Source organism: Anopheles funestus, chromosome 3RL, assembly GCF_943734845.2.
Source record: "Anopheles funestus chromosome 3RL, idAnoFuneDA-416_04, whole genome shotgun sequence".
Lineage (NCBI taxonomy): Eukaryota > Metazoa > Arthropoda > Insecta > Diptera > Culicidae > Anopheles > Anopheles funestus.
In genome coordinates this window covers 28,783,930-28,801,796 of record NC_064599.1, presented here as the reverse complement: position 1 = coordinate 28,801,796, position 17,867 = coordinate 28,783,930, and the positions used below count along the sequence as shown (strand labels likewise).

Here is a 17,867-nt window from a genome sequence, read left to right as displayed (position 1 = left end):
TTCTGCCATGGTAAAAACCAAGCAAAAGTACATAATGTAATCGGCCCTTAACTATCAAACCTGTATAAGCGACCTATAACCTGTATAACCTGTATAAGCAGGTTAGTCTGATCGGGAAGGATATGAAACGGGATCCGCCTCTGCTTAGGAGATTGGCAAATCTATAGTTTTTTTTAAATTTTTTTATTATTTTCATTTATTTTTTTATTTCAAGAATTATTTGAGTGAGAAGAAATTTATTTCAACAAATTCGCATTAAAATACATCAATTTTTAAATTTTGCTTATTTTCCCAAAAGCTAAGGATCCTTGGGAGATTTTGCAAATTTATAGATATTTTTTTTGTTTTTGTATTATTTTTTAATCTTTTCTTGTTTAAAGCAATATTTGAGTGAAAAGAAGCTTATCAACAAATTCAACAAATTAAAATATATCAACGTTCTAACCACAACCGACAAAAGAAAATAAGTAAAGTATTACAATGTTGTAAGGCATGCATATTGAACTCCACAAGCGCCAAAAATTTCGGGGCCCCGGTGGCCGCTTAATTTGCGTATTAGATGATCCGCCTCTGAATAGGGTAATACATATCCTAAAATTATCCCGTTTCATGCTCTTCAGACTAGCCCGCTTGTTCGCTTATATAGGTTTGATAGTTAAGCAGAACGAGAAGTATATTCGACGACAAATTTTCTTATGATGTGAATGTGGAACTGTATCTAATATAAAGCAGAAACTATTCAACATTATTGAATTTTATTCTTATAACTCTACTCAAGAATATTTTCGTAAGTGATGCGTGAAACGTGAAACAAAACATCTAAGACAATGAAAACATCAAAACTCATCATCACCTCAAAATCTCCCGAAGCGTAAGCTTCGCGTAAAACAGTGTAAGCCAGAATTTCAACCAGTGAACAAAAGCAAAACCAAACAAAAGTGTGCGCCCCTCGTGTGCGATTAAGATTTCCAACCGTACCACCCACGTAGTTCAGGTGTAACAAGCCGCGCATTCCGGTACCGGTTTTGCGGATGTCACTGGGTGGTGGGCCGTACCCGAGGACGGTTTGCATGCGAAAGGGTGGACAAAAGACAAAAACCTTAAGTGCTACGCAAACATGTCGAAACAATAGGCACGGCACACCGTGAGTAGTCCGTGAGTGTGTGCAGAAGGTGTGTGCCGTGTGGCGGTCGGGAGCAACCTTAGGCGTTCTTCACTTCATCCGTCTCCCGCTAGCCACGCCACGAACTACCGCGAAAGCCCTGCGGAACGTGAAAAACTCCGTGGAAAGTGACAAAACTTCAACCAGACAGACAGAGAAGGTCAGCAAGTGTTTGCACTGTCCCACTACAAAACTGGCGCTGGCCATTTTGTGTACCACACCGGTGGAAAACATACAGTAAACATACGTACCGGGGACAGTGAGCTTCCCGGGTTAATACACAGGGTTTTAGTGTGACCGTTTCGCGTAACGCGTTCATCCATCCATTCCGGTATGGCCGAAAAATGGCGCCTGGCGATTGGAAAAATTCGAAAAGGGTAAGAAGAATGAGGGGGGGTTGGGGGTGGGGAAGAAAATGGGTGTGAAATGTTAATGACATTCGCAGCACGAGTAGAATGTTAATTGAAGTGCTGCCCTTTTCAAAACGTTATCTTAATTGTTGTTGATTTAATCCGATGCTTAAATGTCAATCCGAAAGCATGTCTTTGGAGGATTTTGCTTTGCGGTTCCAATCTCAAGATGGTTCAGATGTTCTTCCTACATGTTGCATTTAATTGTTCAATATTCGATGTTAAACAGTTTTAGAGGCGTAATGAGGCTATTAAGATCCAATGTTTAACTATGAAACGAAGCTGAAAATAAACATTGCCAAACCATTTTCAAATTTGGCTAAATCTGGACTTCAGTTAAAGGCAGCTTCAAGGTTTATCTTTCAAAGGTTTTATCTTTCGTTGTCCATCAGCTAATTGATGTCTTTATTAACTCAAAGCTATTCTTATAACTTCCAAAATCGCTCTTGCTCTGATGCGTATTCTTCCAAGGTTCTATATGGATGTTTAGAGGTCTGCATGCATCTTCTACCCACATACGTATTCTTCTCACTGTTCATGTCTCCAACAATTCAGGATTGCTGATGATTGATGGTTAAGATGATGATGTGATCTCCTAATGAAGATCCCGGTCGAATTTTTCAAGTCCGAGGGCCTGTTTGACTCTTTCGATCATTGCTACTAATCAGGATTGCTACAAAAAGATCTTACGATCTCCCGATGAAGATCCTGGTCGAATCTTTTGATCTTGCATAACCCAAATATTGTGAACTAAAAATTTTAAAGAAACCTTTTCCGATCAGATTCGGAGAACAGCATTCATTACATAATGTACAACTCCAGTGATGACCTATAGGAAAATCGTTGTATTCATTATATCCTTGATTATCTTGCAAAAATAAAAATTCTTAACTTTAAAGCATTTGTCCTTTTACTGCCGTTTTTTAGATCAACATAGAAACTAGAGAGAAAAAGAAGCTAACAACAAATTAATTACGCAAAAACATACCTTTTTATAATGCAGATATACTGACGGGTTTCGCAACTTTTAGTGACGGTTAATGTAATATTCTGCTGGCACCATTTTACAGCAAACAACCTACAACAATGTTAGCATACCTTACGCCCACAAAAACCCGCCGGGCCCGTCTATCATCGCTTCAATAGCAAAACAAGTGCTTTTTTCCGAAGCGTAAAATACGAGCATCCCATATCCCCGTGCGTTGCTTCCGCCTAACCGTCCGGCACGGAAAGGATGACCCGGTGACGCAAGGTTACCGTTAAATTTAGCCGAAAGAGTGTGGTAGCATAAATTCAATAATAACCCTACGTGACAAATCTTTCATTCCCGGCGCTGTTGAATAAAAAATAACGTATAAAAGATTGCATTGCTTGCGTCCTAAGTTTCAGGTCCGTTTTTTTTCCTCCCCCCAGCTCTTGTCCCGGATATTTTTCGATCACGTGCAAGAAAGAGCCCATTCATCCGTTCTTTTATTTAGGATTTTTTTTTCGCTACGAAGATACCACCCTTTGGCGTTGTCTTGCTACTAGGGCACTCGATGCAGACGCTTGGCACAGTGCAAGCAGGAAGATGGGACGTCATTGATAAATATTCGAGGACAGTAGAACCGAGTGGGGCAAGCTTAGCAGTTTTCTTTGGTTGCTCTTCTCCAGCAGGTGTTTGGTATTGTATACCGGTTTGTGTGCCTTTTGTGGATATATTTCCATATTTTGTTGGGGTTTTTTTTTCAACCGGTTAGGACAAGGAAGCTGTTTCATAAATTTTATATAGCGAAAGCATAACGAGCAGGACACACGTGAAAGGGTACGGTGCAGATGACAAGAACAGAGACAGATCCCATCCATTGATTAATTCAAGCTCCCCAGTTTCTGTGAGCCGGAAAATTATAGTACCGGCGAGCTCCGCACAGCCTCGAAGCGGAAGTGTTTTGTCACATTTCATAATTTATTACCAAGCTGTTTGGGTTTGTTAGAGTGCTTCTTGTTAGCCACTGTGCTATTGAGTTAGTTTAATAATAAAAAAATAAAACAAAAAAAAGCGTGTTAATCAATTTATCTTTGCTGATAAAATGGGCTTGGCGGTGGAGTTGCGAAATAAATAGTGATTCATTAGCAAATGATCAATCAACTGTGGAAGGGAGGGCAGGTTTTTTTTCTAATTCCATTTATATTATAAATCCAGTCTCATTTGGCGTGTTTTCTTTCTCTATTTACAGTTTGGCTATAAAAAATGCAGAAGACAATGGGCCTACGAAAAAAGACCAAGCTAGTTCCGATACGCTATTCGATGGTGAACAGTGAGTAGTTTCCATGTGCCCGTATGAATCGTGTCGAACACTTTTTACCTTTTTCATTCGCATTTAGGCATTTATTAGCTTTTTTCTGAAATTGATTTCATTCATTTATTTATTTTACTTTTCTTTTTATCATTTCATTTCGATTATTGTAAAACATTTCTTTTGTTTGTATAATGACTAACAAATGCTTTGTTTACGTTTTTGTTATGTTATCTACTATCGCCTTTTACTTTTGCATATGTGTTTTTTTTACTTTCTTTACTTGAAATTTTTACCAGTTTTGAAATTTTGTTCCATACATTTTTACTTCTTTATTTTGTATTTTTCTTAAAGTTTTTTTATTCTCTTTTGTTCGTTTAGTTCACGTTTTGTTGTTTTATTTTCAAGTAATTTTTAAATAACTAACTATTTAAGAATAATTAATTTAAATAATAATTTAAGCTGCTGTTAGCATTTTTCTCCTTTGATTGTTGACTTAACTATTTTTTCTTTAGCTTTATACATTTTTACATGTTTTACATTTATACAATTTTGTATTTTTTTTTACAATTTACTTTTTTTTCTTGGTTATAACATGTGCTTAGATTCGAATTTCATGTTTTTTGAATTTCATTTTCATGATGAAAATCATTATTTTTAATCCTTTCCTTTGACGCATTTGTTTCCGCCTGTTTATTTACACTCATTCCCGTCACCACTTTCGCAATGGTTTCTCTCATGCATGTAAACATGTAGTTATTAATTAAAATCGAACGAAACCGAACACTTTGCACGGTTCATTCTCCTCCCATTCGCTAAACGGTCACATTTCATTAACATACCATTTTTTCTTTTTGCAACTTTCGCTCCAGACCAACGCTAGAGGAGATACGCAGCTGGGGTAAAAGCTTCGACAAACTGATGCGAAGCCCGAGCGGGCGAAAAGCGTTCCGGGAATTTCTGCGCTGCGAGTACAGCGAGGAAAACATACTCTTCTGGCTGGCCTGCGAAGAGCTGAAAAAGGAGACGAACCCGGATGCGATAGAGGAGAAAGCTAGGTTTATTTATGAAGACTATATCTCGATTTTATCGCCGAAAGAGGTAAGCAACTATCGGTGGGGTTAGTGGGTGCAGCTGACTGATAATTACTTAACATTTGCTTGCACGTATTCAACCCCACAGGTATCGTTAGATTCGCGTGTAAGGGAAATAGTTAATAGAAATATGGTGGAACCAACGCCGCACACTTTCGACGAAGCTCAACTACAAATTTATACACTTATGCATAGAGATTCGTATCCGAGGTAAGCCGCAATTCGCTGATTGATGAAACATATTCACAACCAAAAGAAAGGAAAAATTAACCCTCACCGATTCGCCCGTTTTCGTTGTAGATTTATAAACTCTCCTCAATTTAAAACGCTGGCCCAAATTCCAGAGGGAGTGTCCGCGTCCGGTTCGACGGCAGAAAGTCCCAGCAATTAGAGCGACACCTTTTCTACCCTGTGTGTGTGCGCGCCCGTTGTGTTAATGAGTTTTCCGTTCTAGCTTTTAGCCGGGTACGCGATGGTACGACGGACCGTCATCGTTTACTACTTATTTGCTACTACACCGTCGAACAAGTTGTTCTACAAAGTACGGCTGTTTGGTCATCTAGGCCCCGTTTAGCTGTGTACGCGTTCGTCCTTTACTTGCTTTCACTTACTTTCCGGCTCCAACTGTTGGATCATCAAAAACCAACTTGATATTTATTTGCGAAACCCAATGCTTAAACGGCGCCTAAACATGTGTTTTTCCGGCATCGGCCAGAGAGCGAAAGAGAGAGAGAGAGAGAGAAATAGAATATCGGTGCGAATGTTCACGCTAGTGTATCTCCTTAGTAAGAAAACTGTACTTCGTTAAGCGATTCGAAAGGTGGTAAGGACCTTTTGATCGATGGCAAGGAGCAAAAGCAATCCACACTGTACTGTAAAACGGCATTACGTTCCCGGCGATGTGGACGACGATGTCGGCAGATAAGTGAAGAAACAAAATAGTAGAACCTCGTTGATGGAGAGGGATAATTTTTTTACGTAAATATTTAGATTACTACGCACAACAACAAAATCACACACACACACATATACACATTCACAACTTGTTACACGCGCGTCCGAGAGTGTGTGTGCGTGTATCGGAAATGTTGCGTATAGTGAAAACGGTACCAAACAATCAGGATGGGTAAGGATGCACAAACTAAAGAAAAAAAAAACAAGAGAAGAAAACAAGAAAAAGCTAAACATGCAAACTTTTTAACCGTCTCCGTGACACATTAGCCGCTGTAATTGTTCGTTATCTAATGAAGCAGCCCAATTTAATATAAAGCGCAAAAAGCATGAACCGCTGATTTGGCACAAGCAAAACAAAAGCACAAAGTGAAGCTCCAACGAATATCCCCAAAAATGTCGGTATGGAGCAGTGGGCATGTAGTGCAGATGAGAAAAAAAAATATCACCTAAAATTCATGCAGGTTCACTACCAAAAATTTGTACGAAGAAGGAATGGTATAAGATCTAGAGGCATTGTTTTGCGTTCCTACTAATGTGGCTGACCACTCGGCAGGCGTCATGTTTTTCATCCGCTCCTTATTTATTTTTATGTTAGTTTTTTGTCCATAAACGACAAGAAAATGTGAGCGTAAAATAAAGGGAAAACAAAAGGTAAACGAAACAGAATGTTTCGCGTAACGCAAAGTAACACACGACACCGCCTAACACACAACGATACATGGATGGGTTATGTTTAACGCGGTTTTACCGTAAACGTAGTATGAATTGTTTTTATTTACTTTTTTAAAAACTTTCGTCTAGTCACACGAATTTATATATGCTCCTGTTGTAAGAGAACGTAAAAAACAGTGAAAGTTTATTTATTCCTATTCGCTTGTTGACCCGTAGTAGTCGATGCCGATAGTTTATTCTGGTCGTTAAAGCTGTTTATTGTATTTAGTATTACGTGCAAAATGCACACACACACAATCACACATACAACCTCACAAACAGGTATAGTTTCGATCAGTTTTATTTACACGATAGGTATATAGACACACGTTTTAGTCTCTTGTTCCCCTTTTTTTAAGCAGGAACCCGGTACCGGTAGTCTCTATATATATGTATATTGAGGGCCTAGGAAAGTGAATCAGTTTTAACGGGTTTCTATCCAACTTTTGTGCAAAAGGGACACCTTCAGACATACACCTACGCATACGCACAAACAAACACACGCAAACATAAAAGAATGTTACAAGAGGCTTGAAGAAGAAGGTGTAAAAGAAAGCAAACATAAAGTGAGTGTCACAAGGACGAACCAAAGAAGCGAGCTAATACAATGCAAAAGATGTTAAAAATAAAACTAAAACAAAATAAATGTGACATCAACGGTCGATCACGCGTTTTGTCATCTGAAATTTGTGCCGTTTGGGTTATCGGAAGAGAAAATACCCTAAAAATGTGTTATCCTACAAACAGGGCGTTGATTATGGATACCGAAAAAAGGAATAGAGAGAAAAAAAACAAAAGAAATAACAACATTTCTTCTACATCAATCATTAGTGAGCGAGCGTAGTAAAAAGAGACTATAAATTGAATTGCCGACATCTCTTCCTAAATACAAAAAAAATTCCGGGAAGCGGTTTAAGATTGATAGCCTATTTATAAGATTTCTATTTTTTCTATCACCAGTACGGAAGATGCAATGAAACTGTGAGCAATGGTCGATCGGTATATTATTATTAATCTCCTAACACACACACACACAAAATTAAAAACACCCCAAATCATAAGTAATGCAAACAAATACAAAACGAATGAAGGAGCATACAACAAAAGATGGAAACGGGATAATCGAAAATAACTAAACAGACGTTCAGCCGATTCAAAATACAACCATTTACCATATGTTATGGCAACACAAAGCGGAAGCAAAACAAAACAAAATTAAATAGTAAAGCAAAAACCACAAACCCCACGAAAAACGTATAAATGCATCCACCAATAGCAAAACAAAACATATTTGACGGTAAATAATGGAGGTAAATTTTGTTTTCATAGTACATACAATCAACAAACATGGAAATATAACACAATCCCAAAGAAGCAAAACAAACAATGAAATAGAAACATAGAATAGAAAAGATAGAGAGAGGGAGAGGGAGCGAGAGCGCGCGTGACAGATGGCTAGAGATATATAAAAGAAAGCCTATGCAAATAAAATGATAAATAAAACGATAAATCGGATAATGAAACATGCAATAACACAATATGATAATTAAATAACAAGTCCAACATGTATACAAACATGTATAGCAAACAGCAGCACAACAAACAATAAGGTAGGTATTCGAAAATTTACCTGCATTTAAACGTATAAGCCACCAAACCAGATACGCAACCGGTTGCGTTGTACGTTGTAGAGGAGGAAAGCAACAGAAGATATGAAAATATAAAACACACACACACACACTGACAAAACTATCTATAAATACAGAAAAATCACTCCCCATTTTACTGTGTAACAAAATGGAAAACATAAACCAGAAGCATTAGAAAAATAGAGAGAGAGAGAAAGAGAGAGAGTGAGCAGATTGTCGATCAAAAATGGAAACAGTCGAAGGGAAAACAGTTTATGTGTAATATTTTTGTTTTTCGTTGTGCAATTATTTAAACTGAACATTATGAATGGGTTTTTGGTTTTAGCATGTAAACTGTGTTGTTAGTGTTCTAATAAAATGGGAAGACAGAAAAAGAAATCCCTAATAGGTGGGGTGTGTAGAAAACAGAAAACAAAACACAAAACGATCTTTAAAAAATAGCAAAACGGAAAACTCAGTCAAGAAACAATAATATACAAAGCAAAAGAAAGAACGGAACAACGCGACACGACAGCAAAGATAAGGAAAATGGAACAGGTAACAGCTAGAGTGGAGAAATTTTATAAAACATAAAACAAAGTAATTCACAACAAATAAAAACACTTGACAAACACGTAGCAATGAACGTGAAGATATGTTACGAACAGAAGAAACAAAACGGTTAGAAGCATGTAGGCAAAAACAGAATCTAGAACACGAAGTAAAAATCGGAAAACAAATAAAAACAAATAAGCAAGAAGATGATAAATCGTAGAGAGAGAGAGAGAGAGAGAAAAAAAACGTTAAAGAAGAACAAACCAAATGTGTGAAATGCGAACATACAACATATGAGCTAAACAAGAATGCGCAGAAAACACGAAACAAACAAACAAACAAAATAACAAAACGCACACTCACAAACATAAATGAGCATTATTTAATGTTTTATACAAGCAAGTGGTGATTTTATCTAGATCGAGATGTATGTTTGGCCAGGTGCCCTTCTCATGTACGTGTGTGTGTGCGTGTGTGAGTGTGATTGTGTGCATGGTGTATGGATGCGTTGTGAGTGTGTTAAGTAATTGCTTTTGCGTATCCTTATGCGGCAATGCGGCAGCATTAGTTGAGATGAATGCGGAATGAAAAGGGCAAAAGGACCTCGGTATCTGTGTGATACGTTCACAAAGTGTGTGTTTTTTAGTTTCTCTCGTTTCTATGTTTCCTTTTGACGGTGGACCACAAAGTTGTTGTGTTTTCCGGCGAGAAAGCCGGAAAAAAAATCTAATCCAAGTTTTATTTTTCTATTCCGAGTTCCGCTCGTCGTCCGGACTCTGGAGGTAGCGTGGAAGCCGTTAGAATGCAATAAAGTGAAACCAAGCGATAGCCGGTGATGGTGTTTGGTGGTAGTGTTTTGTAAAAATATATTTAAAACATAACAAAAAACGGGAAACGGGAAGAGATGAATCGATTTGCATTTGCTGCTAGTTTAGATCGATAAACCATAGCACTAGAAGCATTTGCAATGCAAAAAAAACCCCGTTGGTTTGACGGTCATTTTTCGAATCAAGAAAAAATGGGAAAAACCCGTGGACAGTGTTTTCAACTTTTCCACTGAATAATTGAAGCATGAGCTAATATTTAATGCAAAAAAAAACAAACAACAAAACACAATGGAAAACTACTATAACAGCACCAAGAGTAAAACCGTAGCTACTTAACTTAGGCTAATTGCATAATTGTTGAAACGGGGTTATGTTTTTGAGTGGAGTAGGAGAAACATTTAGCTTGATTTAAGGGTTAGTGATAATGTGTTTTGTTTTCATTTTTTTTATTATTCGTTGATATAATTTATTTACATGTTTCTGTTGTGATGATTTGCTTCTGGACGTACGCATTTGTCCAATGTTTCGGGTTGCAGCTGAACGCAGCTTTTTCCCTGTTTTCCGCTGTCGTCATGTGTATGTGTATACAGCAGGGGGAAAAAAAACAAAATATTTAATACACAACGCCCCGCCCTTCCCTCGCCCTCGCTCCAAGGATTACATAACATAGTAGTAGTGAACGTAATCGTAAGGTAACAACTAGTCAGATTAAACTAAAGCGAAACCACTGAGCTACTGAAACAAAAACAAACAAAAAAAAAGGTACTCAAAAGCGCTCCCGATGAAGAAACGCAAACGTGGTACAATCATATCAACGATTGCGTTACTTAGTGGGTAAACGATAGGCGCATCAAGCAGGCTATGCTCTGTTGCGCACACATTCTGATCCGTTTTCTTGCTCTAATGCGTTAAATCCTATGCCAACTATGATAGTGGTGTTTAGTGAAACGCGTTCCCAAATAAAGCCCCTTCGGTTTTTACTGTAACTAACCTTCCGAATGAGTCGGTCATTTTTTCATGCAAGAACAACGAACAAATCGAATAGAGACAAAAAAAAATCCTCCTTTCAAAGATGGTTCCAGTTACACATCTTTTTAAAATTTCCTGTTTCATGATAGCTTTTGGTGGCACACACACTCACACACTTGTAGCCATGTTGCTTTTCCGCCATATTGAAAATGGTGGTAGGGAAAAAGTGAAAAGGGCGAGAGAGAAAAGAAAACATTATTCACTCCCGTATTTCCTCATTCCAGCACAACAAACAACAACAGCAGTAAAACAAAGAAAACAATTTATGCAACGACTGTTTGACGTGACGCTTTATACTTTTCATCGTTCTTTACGCTTTTCTAAAATGCTCCACATTTGATAATACTTCCTTTCCGGACTGTCGCAAAACATGTTTCGTTTGTTCGTAATTTATACCGTAGTGATAACAAGTAACGATGTAAGTGAACAAAAAACAGAGCAAAACAATTTAAATAAATACAAATAAATCGCAAAAACGGTGGTAAATGTATAGAAGGGTCGTCAGCATGCAAACACAAACACAAATACACACACACACAAATATAGGAATGATAAAAAAACGAATATGTTAAAACAAACAAGTGACGAAACAAGCGAACACGACACACTATGCATAGTACAGTGCAACATGATGAAGTTAGTTTATCATAGTAATTCTTCAACACTTGAACATACTAAACTATTCTAAAGGAAAACACCTGTGTCGAAGGGCGATGATTTGAGCAGTTGCTTCGATCCCACATATATTGCAAAAGTACACGCCGAAACACACACATACACTCATAGACACATTCACACAGAAGCGGACGGCATCGACACACACACACACACATAATAGGTCCCTTTAGCCATTATAATAAAATAAAACGTAGCTTATACAAAATGGAGCCAGTTTGCGGAAGCGGTGTTGAAGCGGATGTAAGTGTAACACGGTAGTAAACGAACAATTTTTAGAGCAAAACAAAACAAAAATGGAAGAAAAATGAGCATAAGTGAGAAGAAATTAAACAAATCGTAAGTTAATCTAGTTAAAACTGGAACCAATCAGCATAGTGCAACCGTAACGAAACGAAAATCATTTATATAAAAAAAAGCAGCAAAAACCTAGCAAAGGCAAAAACCAAACCCGTTGCAGAATAAGTGTCACTGGTGGGAGAAAGTGACGAATGGATTATGGCCTGTACATTCGGGCACAAGCAAAAGGGTGAGATAGAAGTAGTAAAGAGGAGAACATTGTGCACGAACCAAGAACAAAAAAGAAAACCACTCACTTAGCAAAACACTCGTAAACACTAAACCCCCGGTAAACCGTGTATTCTTCGTATCAACTAACATCAACAGAACGTACAACAACGTTCATCATCGACTAACTCTCTCGCCATTTGTCCGTTGCGGTCAGGGTACGGTACGCGCGAGCAACATGAAGCAGTAAAAAAAACATGCTTCACCGACAACAAACAATAGCAATGTAACAGCAACAACCAGTAAAACATTATAACAAAACCCAACATCTAAAAACCTTACGAAAATGATCTAGCAAAAAACAAAAGAACAAAACAAAACCAAACAATCACACAAAGCGGGAGAAAACACAAGAAAAAAAAAAGCAAACAAAAATGAACAAAGTTACACACTTTACAATCACACTCATACACCTTCAAAAGAAATCTTTAAAAAAAACCACTCGTACCATACTATCACACCTTTACAACATATAACTCCATTTAAATGATAAAGAACGAATCAAACGATAACAAAATTGAGAAGCTGCATATAATTTATCGCTAGCAAAACGTGGTGGAGAAGGATTATTAATACGATCAGGAAACAAAATGCAAAGGCAGAAGAAAAACAAGGAAACAAAAAAAGAAGAAGAAGAAGAAGAAGCAGTAATTAACAGATAAGCAGAGCAGATTCCGAAACAAAAGAACAGGTGGCTAGAAATGGAGGAAGAAATTAAGTGAAAAAAATAAAAAAAAATATTCGAAAACTTGCGTGCGTGGGGAGTTTTACTATTTGGCATTGCTGTTTTGAGAAAATTAATGCTCTACCACGTGTTCAACGCCAACGGTGTCCAATTATGTCTAACTGTCAATTTCAAAATATGCTTTTTTGACAGCATATCATTCGTGGGGTGTAAACGGTGCTTAACAAAGCGCGCGCACGCATCGTTTATGTTGTCAACATGTTTACAACGAGCCGGTCTTGACGATATTTGGAAGATTTTAAGTGCTTTTGTTACGGTTTTATTTTATATTTCGATTTTGTGTGCTTAGCTTATAATATTACACCATGTCCGAAGAAATGGACCCTCCTATGCTACCGGCAACAACTGCCGAATCCAGCAAAATAAACGCTATCGATAAGGAGACGGTTCATCGCATTTGTTCCGGGCAGGTAAGACGATGATTTCGATTCAAATGTATCTGTTTTCTGATGAGCTCCCTTGCGGTTTAGGTGGTGTTGAACTTAGCAATTGCGGTAAAGGAATTGGTGGAAAACTCACTGGATGCAGGTGCCACACTCATCGAGGTGAAACTGCGCGCTTGCGGTGCTGAGATGCTCGAAGTTTCAGATAACGGTAGCGGTGTGGAGGAGAAAAATTTCGAAGGATTGAGTAAGGCCTGCATTTGAGCAGAACGATTGTACGTGGAAAAAAGAAATACAGCTTCGCTTCCTATCGTTTAAGCGGCCAAATACCATACCTCAAAGCTGAAGGAATTCACCGACCTGGAATCGATCGAAACGTTTGGCTTTCGAGGCGAAGCGCTCAGCTCGCTGTGTGCCCTTTCGGATATGGTCATCACGACGCGTCACAGTACAGCTCCACACGCCACAAAGCTAACGCTCAATCACGAAGGACGCATCAAAACCCGTGCGCCCTGTGCCCGCCCGATCGGTACGACGGTCAGTCTGACGAATCTGTTTGCAACGCTGCCAGTAAGAAAGAAAGAATTTCAGCGCAACATCAAGCGAGAGTTTCTTCGCATGTGCCAGATACTGCAGGCGTACTGTCTCGTATCGGTTGGTGTCCGCATCATTTGCACCAACCACACGGTCAAGGGTGCCAAATCGGTCATCATGAGTACGCAGGGTTCGACGCGTGTACTGGACAATGTGACGGCCCTGTTCGGTACGAAACAAACGGCGGAACTGATGAAACTCGTACCATCCATCGGAAGCAACGGCAAAATACAGGACCTGGAATCAAGTGACTTTGAGGATAGCCTAACGTTAACACAGGAGGAGGTGGACAAATTCAACCTTTCCCGGTACACGATCGATGGTTACATTTCGAGCTGTGCCCATGGATCGGGCCGCAGCTGCAAGGACCGGCAGTTTTTCTTCATCAATTCCCGGCCCTGCGAACCGAAACAGATCAGCAAGCTGATCAACGATGCGTACCATCGGTACAACGTTCATCAGCATCCGTTCGTGTACCTGAATCTCATGCTGGACCGTTCGGAGGTGGACGTAAATCTGACCCCCGACAAACGCCAGGTGCTGGTGAACAACGAAAAGATTCTCATGCTGGCGATAAAGAAATCCGTCAGGAAAACGTTCGACAGTGTGCCGTCCTCTTTCAAGATGCAAAATCAAAATCTAAGCGATACGAGCCGGTTGCTTAATATATCGCTTCCCTCCGACAAGGAACACGATGAGGACAACAACGTTGATGATGATGATGATGATGAGCGGGACGATTCGCTCGATGTAAGTTCAAGCGATAAATGTACGGCGGGTGAAATGCTTTTCACTTTCCAACCACCAAAAGTAAATGTTTCGCAATCTGTTGCCAGTGGTGGAGGGGGAATGAAACGGAAGCGAACTTCCACGGGTAATGGAGGTTTGCAGAAGATGATAGATTTTTTAAACATTACAAAAGCTTCCCAGAAAAGCGCCAGTAACGCTGATGTGACGGATAGCTCACTTGATGAGGAAGAGATACGCACAAGCAAACAGGCGAAATGCGATGAAAATCCGTACGATTTAACCATCCTCAAGGAACCGTGTAATGTGGCAGAGGATGGAAATGATAGTATAGAAACGCTTAAAGTCATACGATGCTCGAACGTAAAACAGTCAGATGATGGTGCTGAAGATACAACCAAGCTCAAAGCCAACACTTCGGCAACAACGTCCTCTCAGGAATCTGTCACCGATTTAATATCCTTGATGAGCTGTAAACAGGAGGGTACCCCTGCGTCCGATTCGCTTTCACAAAGCAGCGTTACAACGTCGAACGATGGAGTAGAAATTAAACGAGAATCTAGCGCTGAATCGCTCCTTTCTCTCAACCAGTTTGCTGCACCGATCAAGCGAGAGTTATGCGATAGTAGCGTAGCGTCAACCATTTCCATCGCCGGCCAAACGATCCTGATCGACGATCAGCCGTCCGACGGTGAGGATGATATGCGCCAACGTAATCAGCAGCAACTGTCCGTTACCTGCGACTCGCTGGAACAACTTATAGCACGCGAACAAACGCTACAATCCGCCCGTTCCGTGGAACAAAGCACACTGACGCGGTTGCGGTTCAAAAGCAAAATAAATCCCACGAGCAATAAGGCCGCCGAAAGTGAGCTGCAAACGGAGATAACGAAGGCCGACTTTGCGGCGATGGAAATTGTCGGACAGTTCAATCTCGGCTTCATCATCGTACGGCTCGGGGACGATCTGTTCATCGTCGATCAGCATGCCACGGATGAGAAGTACAACTTTGAGGATCTGCAGCGTACAACGGTGCTGCAGAACCAACGTTTGGTTGTACCGCAACCGCTCGAGCTGACCGCCGTCAACGAGATGGTACTGATCGATAATTTGGACATTTTCGAAATGAATGGATTTAAGTTCGAGGTTGATGGAGCAGCACCGACAACGAGAAAGGTTCGCCTGGTCGCGAAACCGTACAGCCGCAACTGGGAGTTCGGTAAGGAGGATATAGACGAACTGATCTTTATGCTGCAGGACGCACCGAACACGGTCTGTCGGCCTTCGCGGGTACGAGCCATGTTTGCTTCCCGTGCCTGCCGGAAATCCGTCATGATCGGTAGAGCACTTTCGGTGCGCGAAATGGAACGACTTGTACGGCACATGGGCGAAATCGATCAACCGTGGGTAAGTTTTGGCGCTGGAACAAACTTCCCCGTGTAAAAGGCTAATGAGGCAATCTGTAAAATGTTTCAGAACTGTCCCCACGGTCGACCAACGATGCGGCATCTAGTGAATCTAGCGATGATCAGTGAAATTGATCGTTCGAATGGAACAACTGATCCAATCAAGCGAGAGAGTTCTTCCGACGATGAAGCGTGAGGTTAATGCGTGTGAATGAAAGAAAACACGACTCTTTTCTTCAATATACATCTTAACACACGCTTTGCACGCGTTGTGCTCTTTGAATGTATGTAGATTTGATGTTCCGCTTATCGGTCTAAACGCTAATCGTACGGAAAATGTTGAATCCGGTGTGTGCCGTCGATAGTATCACACCCGTCAGCTGCGGATGCCAGTGCAGTTCCTTGATTTCACTCTGACCCTGGTGTATGAACAGTAGCTGCGGTGGCAAATCCTTCAGGTTCGGATCATTGTTCGTATCGTCCGTGTCGTCCTTTTCAACCGATAGATCCCACAGTGCAATCTGATCATCATCGCCACCGGACGCCAGTATGGTGGATTCCTTCGGGTGCCACTCGACCGTCGTTACATGATCGGTGTGATGTTTGAATGTGGCCACCGGTGTGTTGGATTGGAATTGTCGCAAATCCCAAATTTGCAGCACACCATCATCGCCACCTGTTGAGAGGAAAACGAAAAACGGATTACGGACCATTAGTGTCTCACAATAAAAACAAAAACAACTGCCACCCGATTGGTCACATACCGCTAGCGATGAGTGGCTCATTCCGGTTCCAGCTGATGACGTTCACATCACTCTCGTGTGCTTTCTCCGCCGTAAGCATGCACGCTTTCGAAGGGGCAGCCCGGCAATCCCAGATCCGGATCGTTTTATCGACCGAGCAGGACGCAAGCACGTTCGCTTCGTTCGGACTCCACTGAATGTCCTCGACCGAATCCGTATGCCCCACCAGTGGTCGCTGGTCAACGTTCCACGAACCCTTATCATTCGGTCGCCAGATGTGGATGTCTCGCCGACAGTCACCCGTCGCCAGCATGCCACGCGTCGTCGTACACCAATCAATAGCGAAACCTTCCTTCTGGTGCCCGGAAAAGGTAAAGTCCGGTTTCACCCCGTCGCCGGTCTTGTTCTGTTGGTACGTTTGTCTCGCTTTGCTATCATCAAGGGCGGCCAGCTGTTCGTTGATGTTGTAAATGTGCACCCGACCCATCTCGCTCCACGATGCGACGTACTGCGAGTTACCGAACGTGGTCACACGCAGCCGATTAACGCACCCGGGATGTTTAATCATCACGCTGCTAAGGATGGGCGTTTGATCCTCATTCACGTCCTCATCATCGCTCAACTCCTCGTCGTCAGAATCATCCCCATCGCTTGGCGGCTTGGACGTTCTGGTCAGGTTGGACATCTTCATCACGATCACACTGTTAACGTGCGTACGGGCCGCTTGCGTACCGGCTACGACATACGCCGTCAATGGAAACTGTTGCCGATCCTCACCAAGCGGATCGGTTACAATGTCGAAGCTGAGACACGGTGCACCGGTTTGTGCCTGGTGCAGCATTACGTACGCGGACTCATCGCACACCAGCTCTTCATCGTTGCTGATTGCACCTCCGGGAAGGTAGACCTGTGCTGCTTTACCACCGTTTTCCTTCTGCTGATCGGTATCGTCCTCATCGTCCTCTTCGTCGCTCGCATTTTCCAGTACGGCATCCTCAATGTTTTGGTCCTCGGCCAGCTCCATCCGCTCGTCGGCTTCCGACATGGTGAGTACCGAACGTTTTAATTTACTTTTCACGACAGAAAATTAACACACTTTCGTAGGTAAACCCGGCAGCAAACGCTACTAGACCGCGGTGCTGTAAACAATGCACATGTGCTTGCACGTTGACAGTTGTTTGGCTGCCTTTTGACAGTTTGGCAGTACAGGGTTGTAGCTTCGATTTTTCAAATCAATTGAACCACGTGGTGAGGGAATGAATAACGTACACGTGTTGTACGCAGTTTAGTTAAATTGTGTTTTTTTATATGAATTTACCTACATATTTGTTCCATGTTCGCATGTTAACATACTTACATAT

The 17,867-nt window shown here is 41.0% G+C and overlaps 3 protein-coding genes across 3 annotated transcripts in view; 2 read left to right on the top strand and 1 right to left on the bottom strand.

Annotated features, from left to right (window-relative positions):
• The window catches only part of LOC125767589 (regulator of G-protein signaling 17), a 29,748-nt gene extending 24,032 nt beyond the window's left edge, over window positions 1-5,716 (top strand). Inside the window, exons 5-8 of the mRNA XM_049434317.1 lie at window positions 3,789-3,869; window positions 4,721-4,949; window positions 5,031-5,152; window positions 5,243-5,716. Coding sequence (XP_049290274.1) covers window positions 3,789-3,869; window positions 4,721-4,949; window positions 5,031-5,152; window positions 5,243-5,333 — 523 coding nt within the window. The 3' untranslated portion in view covers window positions 5,334-5,716. The remainder of the gene's footprint in view (window positions 1-3,788; window positions 3,870-4,720; window positions 4,950-5,030; window positions 5,153-5,242) is intronic.
• Window positions 5,717-5,727: 11 nt separating this feature from the next.
• Window positions 5,728-16,046, top strand: LOC125767574 (mismatch repair endonuclease PMS2). The gene is made up of 4 exons (XM_049434298.1): window positions 5,728-13,043; window positions 13,104-13,263; window positions 13,336-15,764; window positions 15,834-16,046. Exons 1-4 carry the CDS (start codon window positions 12,939-12,941, stop codon window positions 15,957-15,959), a joined length of 2,820 nt encoding a protein of 939 aa, XP_049290255.1. The 5' UTR covers window positions 5,728-12,938; the 3' UTR covers window positions 15,960-16,046.
• LOC125767578 (glutamate-rich WD repeat-containing protein 1) lies at window positions 16,006-17,688 on the bottom strand. The gene is made up of 2 exons (XM_049434303.1): window positions 16,528-17,688; window positions 16,006-16,439 (listed from the first exon to the last, which is right to left on the bottom strand). Exons 1-2 carry the CDS (start codon window positions 17,549-17,551, stop codon window positions 16,078-16,080), a joined length of 1,386 nt encoding a protein of 461 aa, XP_049290260.1. The 5' UTR covers window positions 17,552-17,688; the 3' UTR covers window positions 16,006-16,077.
• Window positions 17,689-17,867: the final 179 nt, after the last annotated feature.

Coding starts and splice junctions, on each gene's coding strand:
- LOC125767574 (XM_049434298.1), top strand. CDS start 12,939: ATGTCCGAAGAAATGGACCCTCCTATGCTACCGGCAACAACTGCCGAA. Junction 13,044..13,103: donor ATCGCATTTGTTCCGGGCAG/GTAAGACGATGA, acceptor CTTGCGGTTTAG/GTGGTGTTGAACTTAGCAAT. Junction 15,765..15,833: donor GCGAAATCGATCAACCGTGG/GTAAGTTTTGGC, acceptor AAAATGTTTCAG/AACTGTCCCCACGGTCGACC.
- LOC125767578 (XM_049434303.1), bottom strand. CDS start 17,551: ATGTCGGAAGCCGACGAGCGGATGGAGCTGGCCGAGGACCAAAACATT. Junction 16,440..16,527: donor TGAGCCACTCATCGCTAGCG/GTATGTGACCAA, acceptor TCCTCTCAACAG/GTGGCGATGATGGTGTGCTG.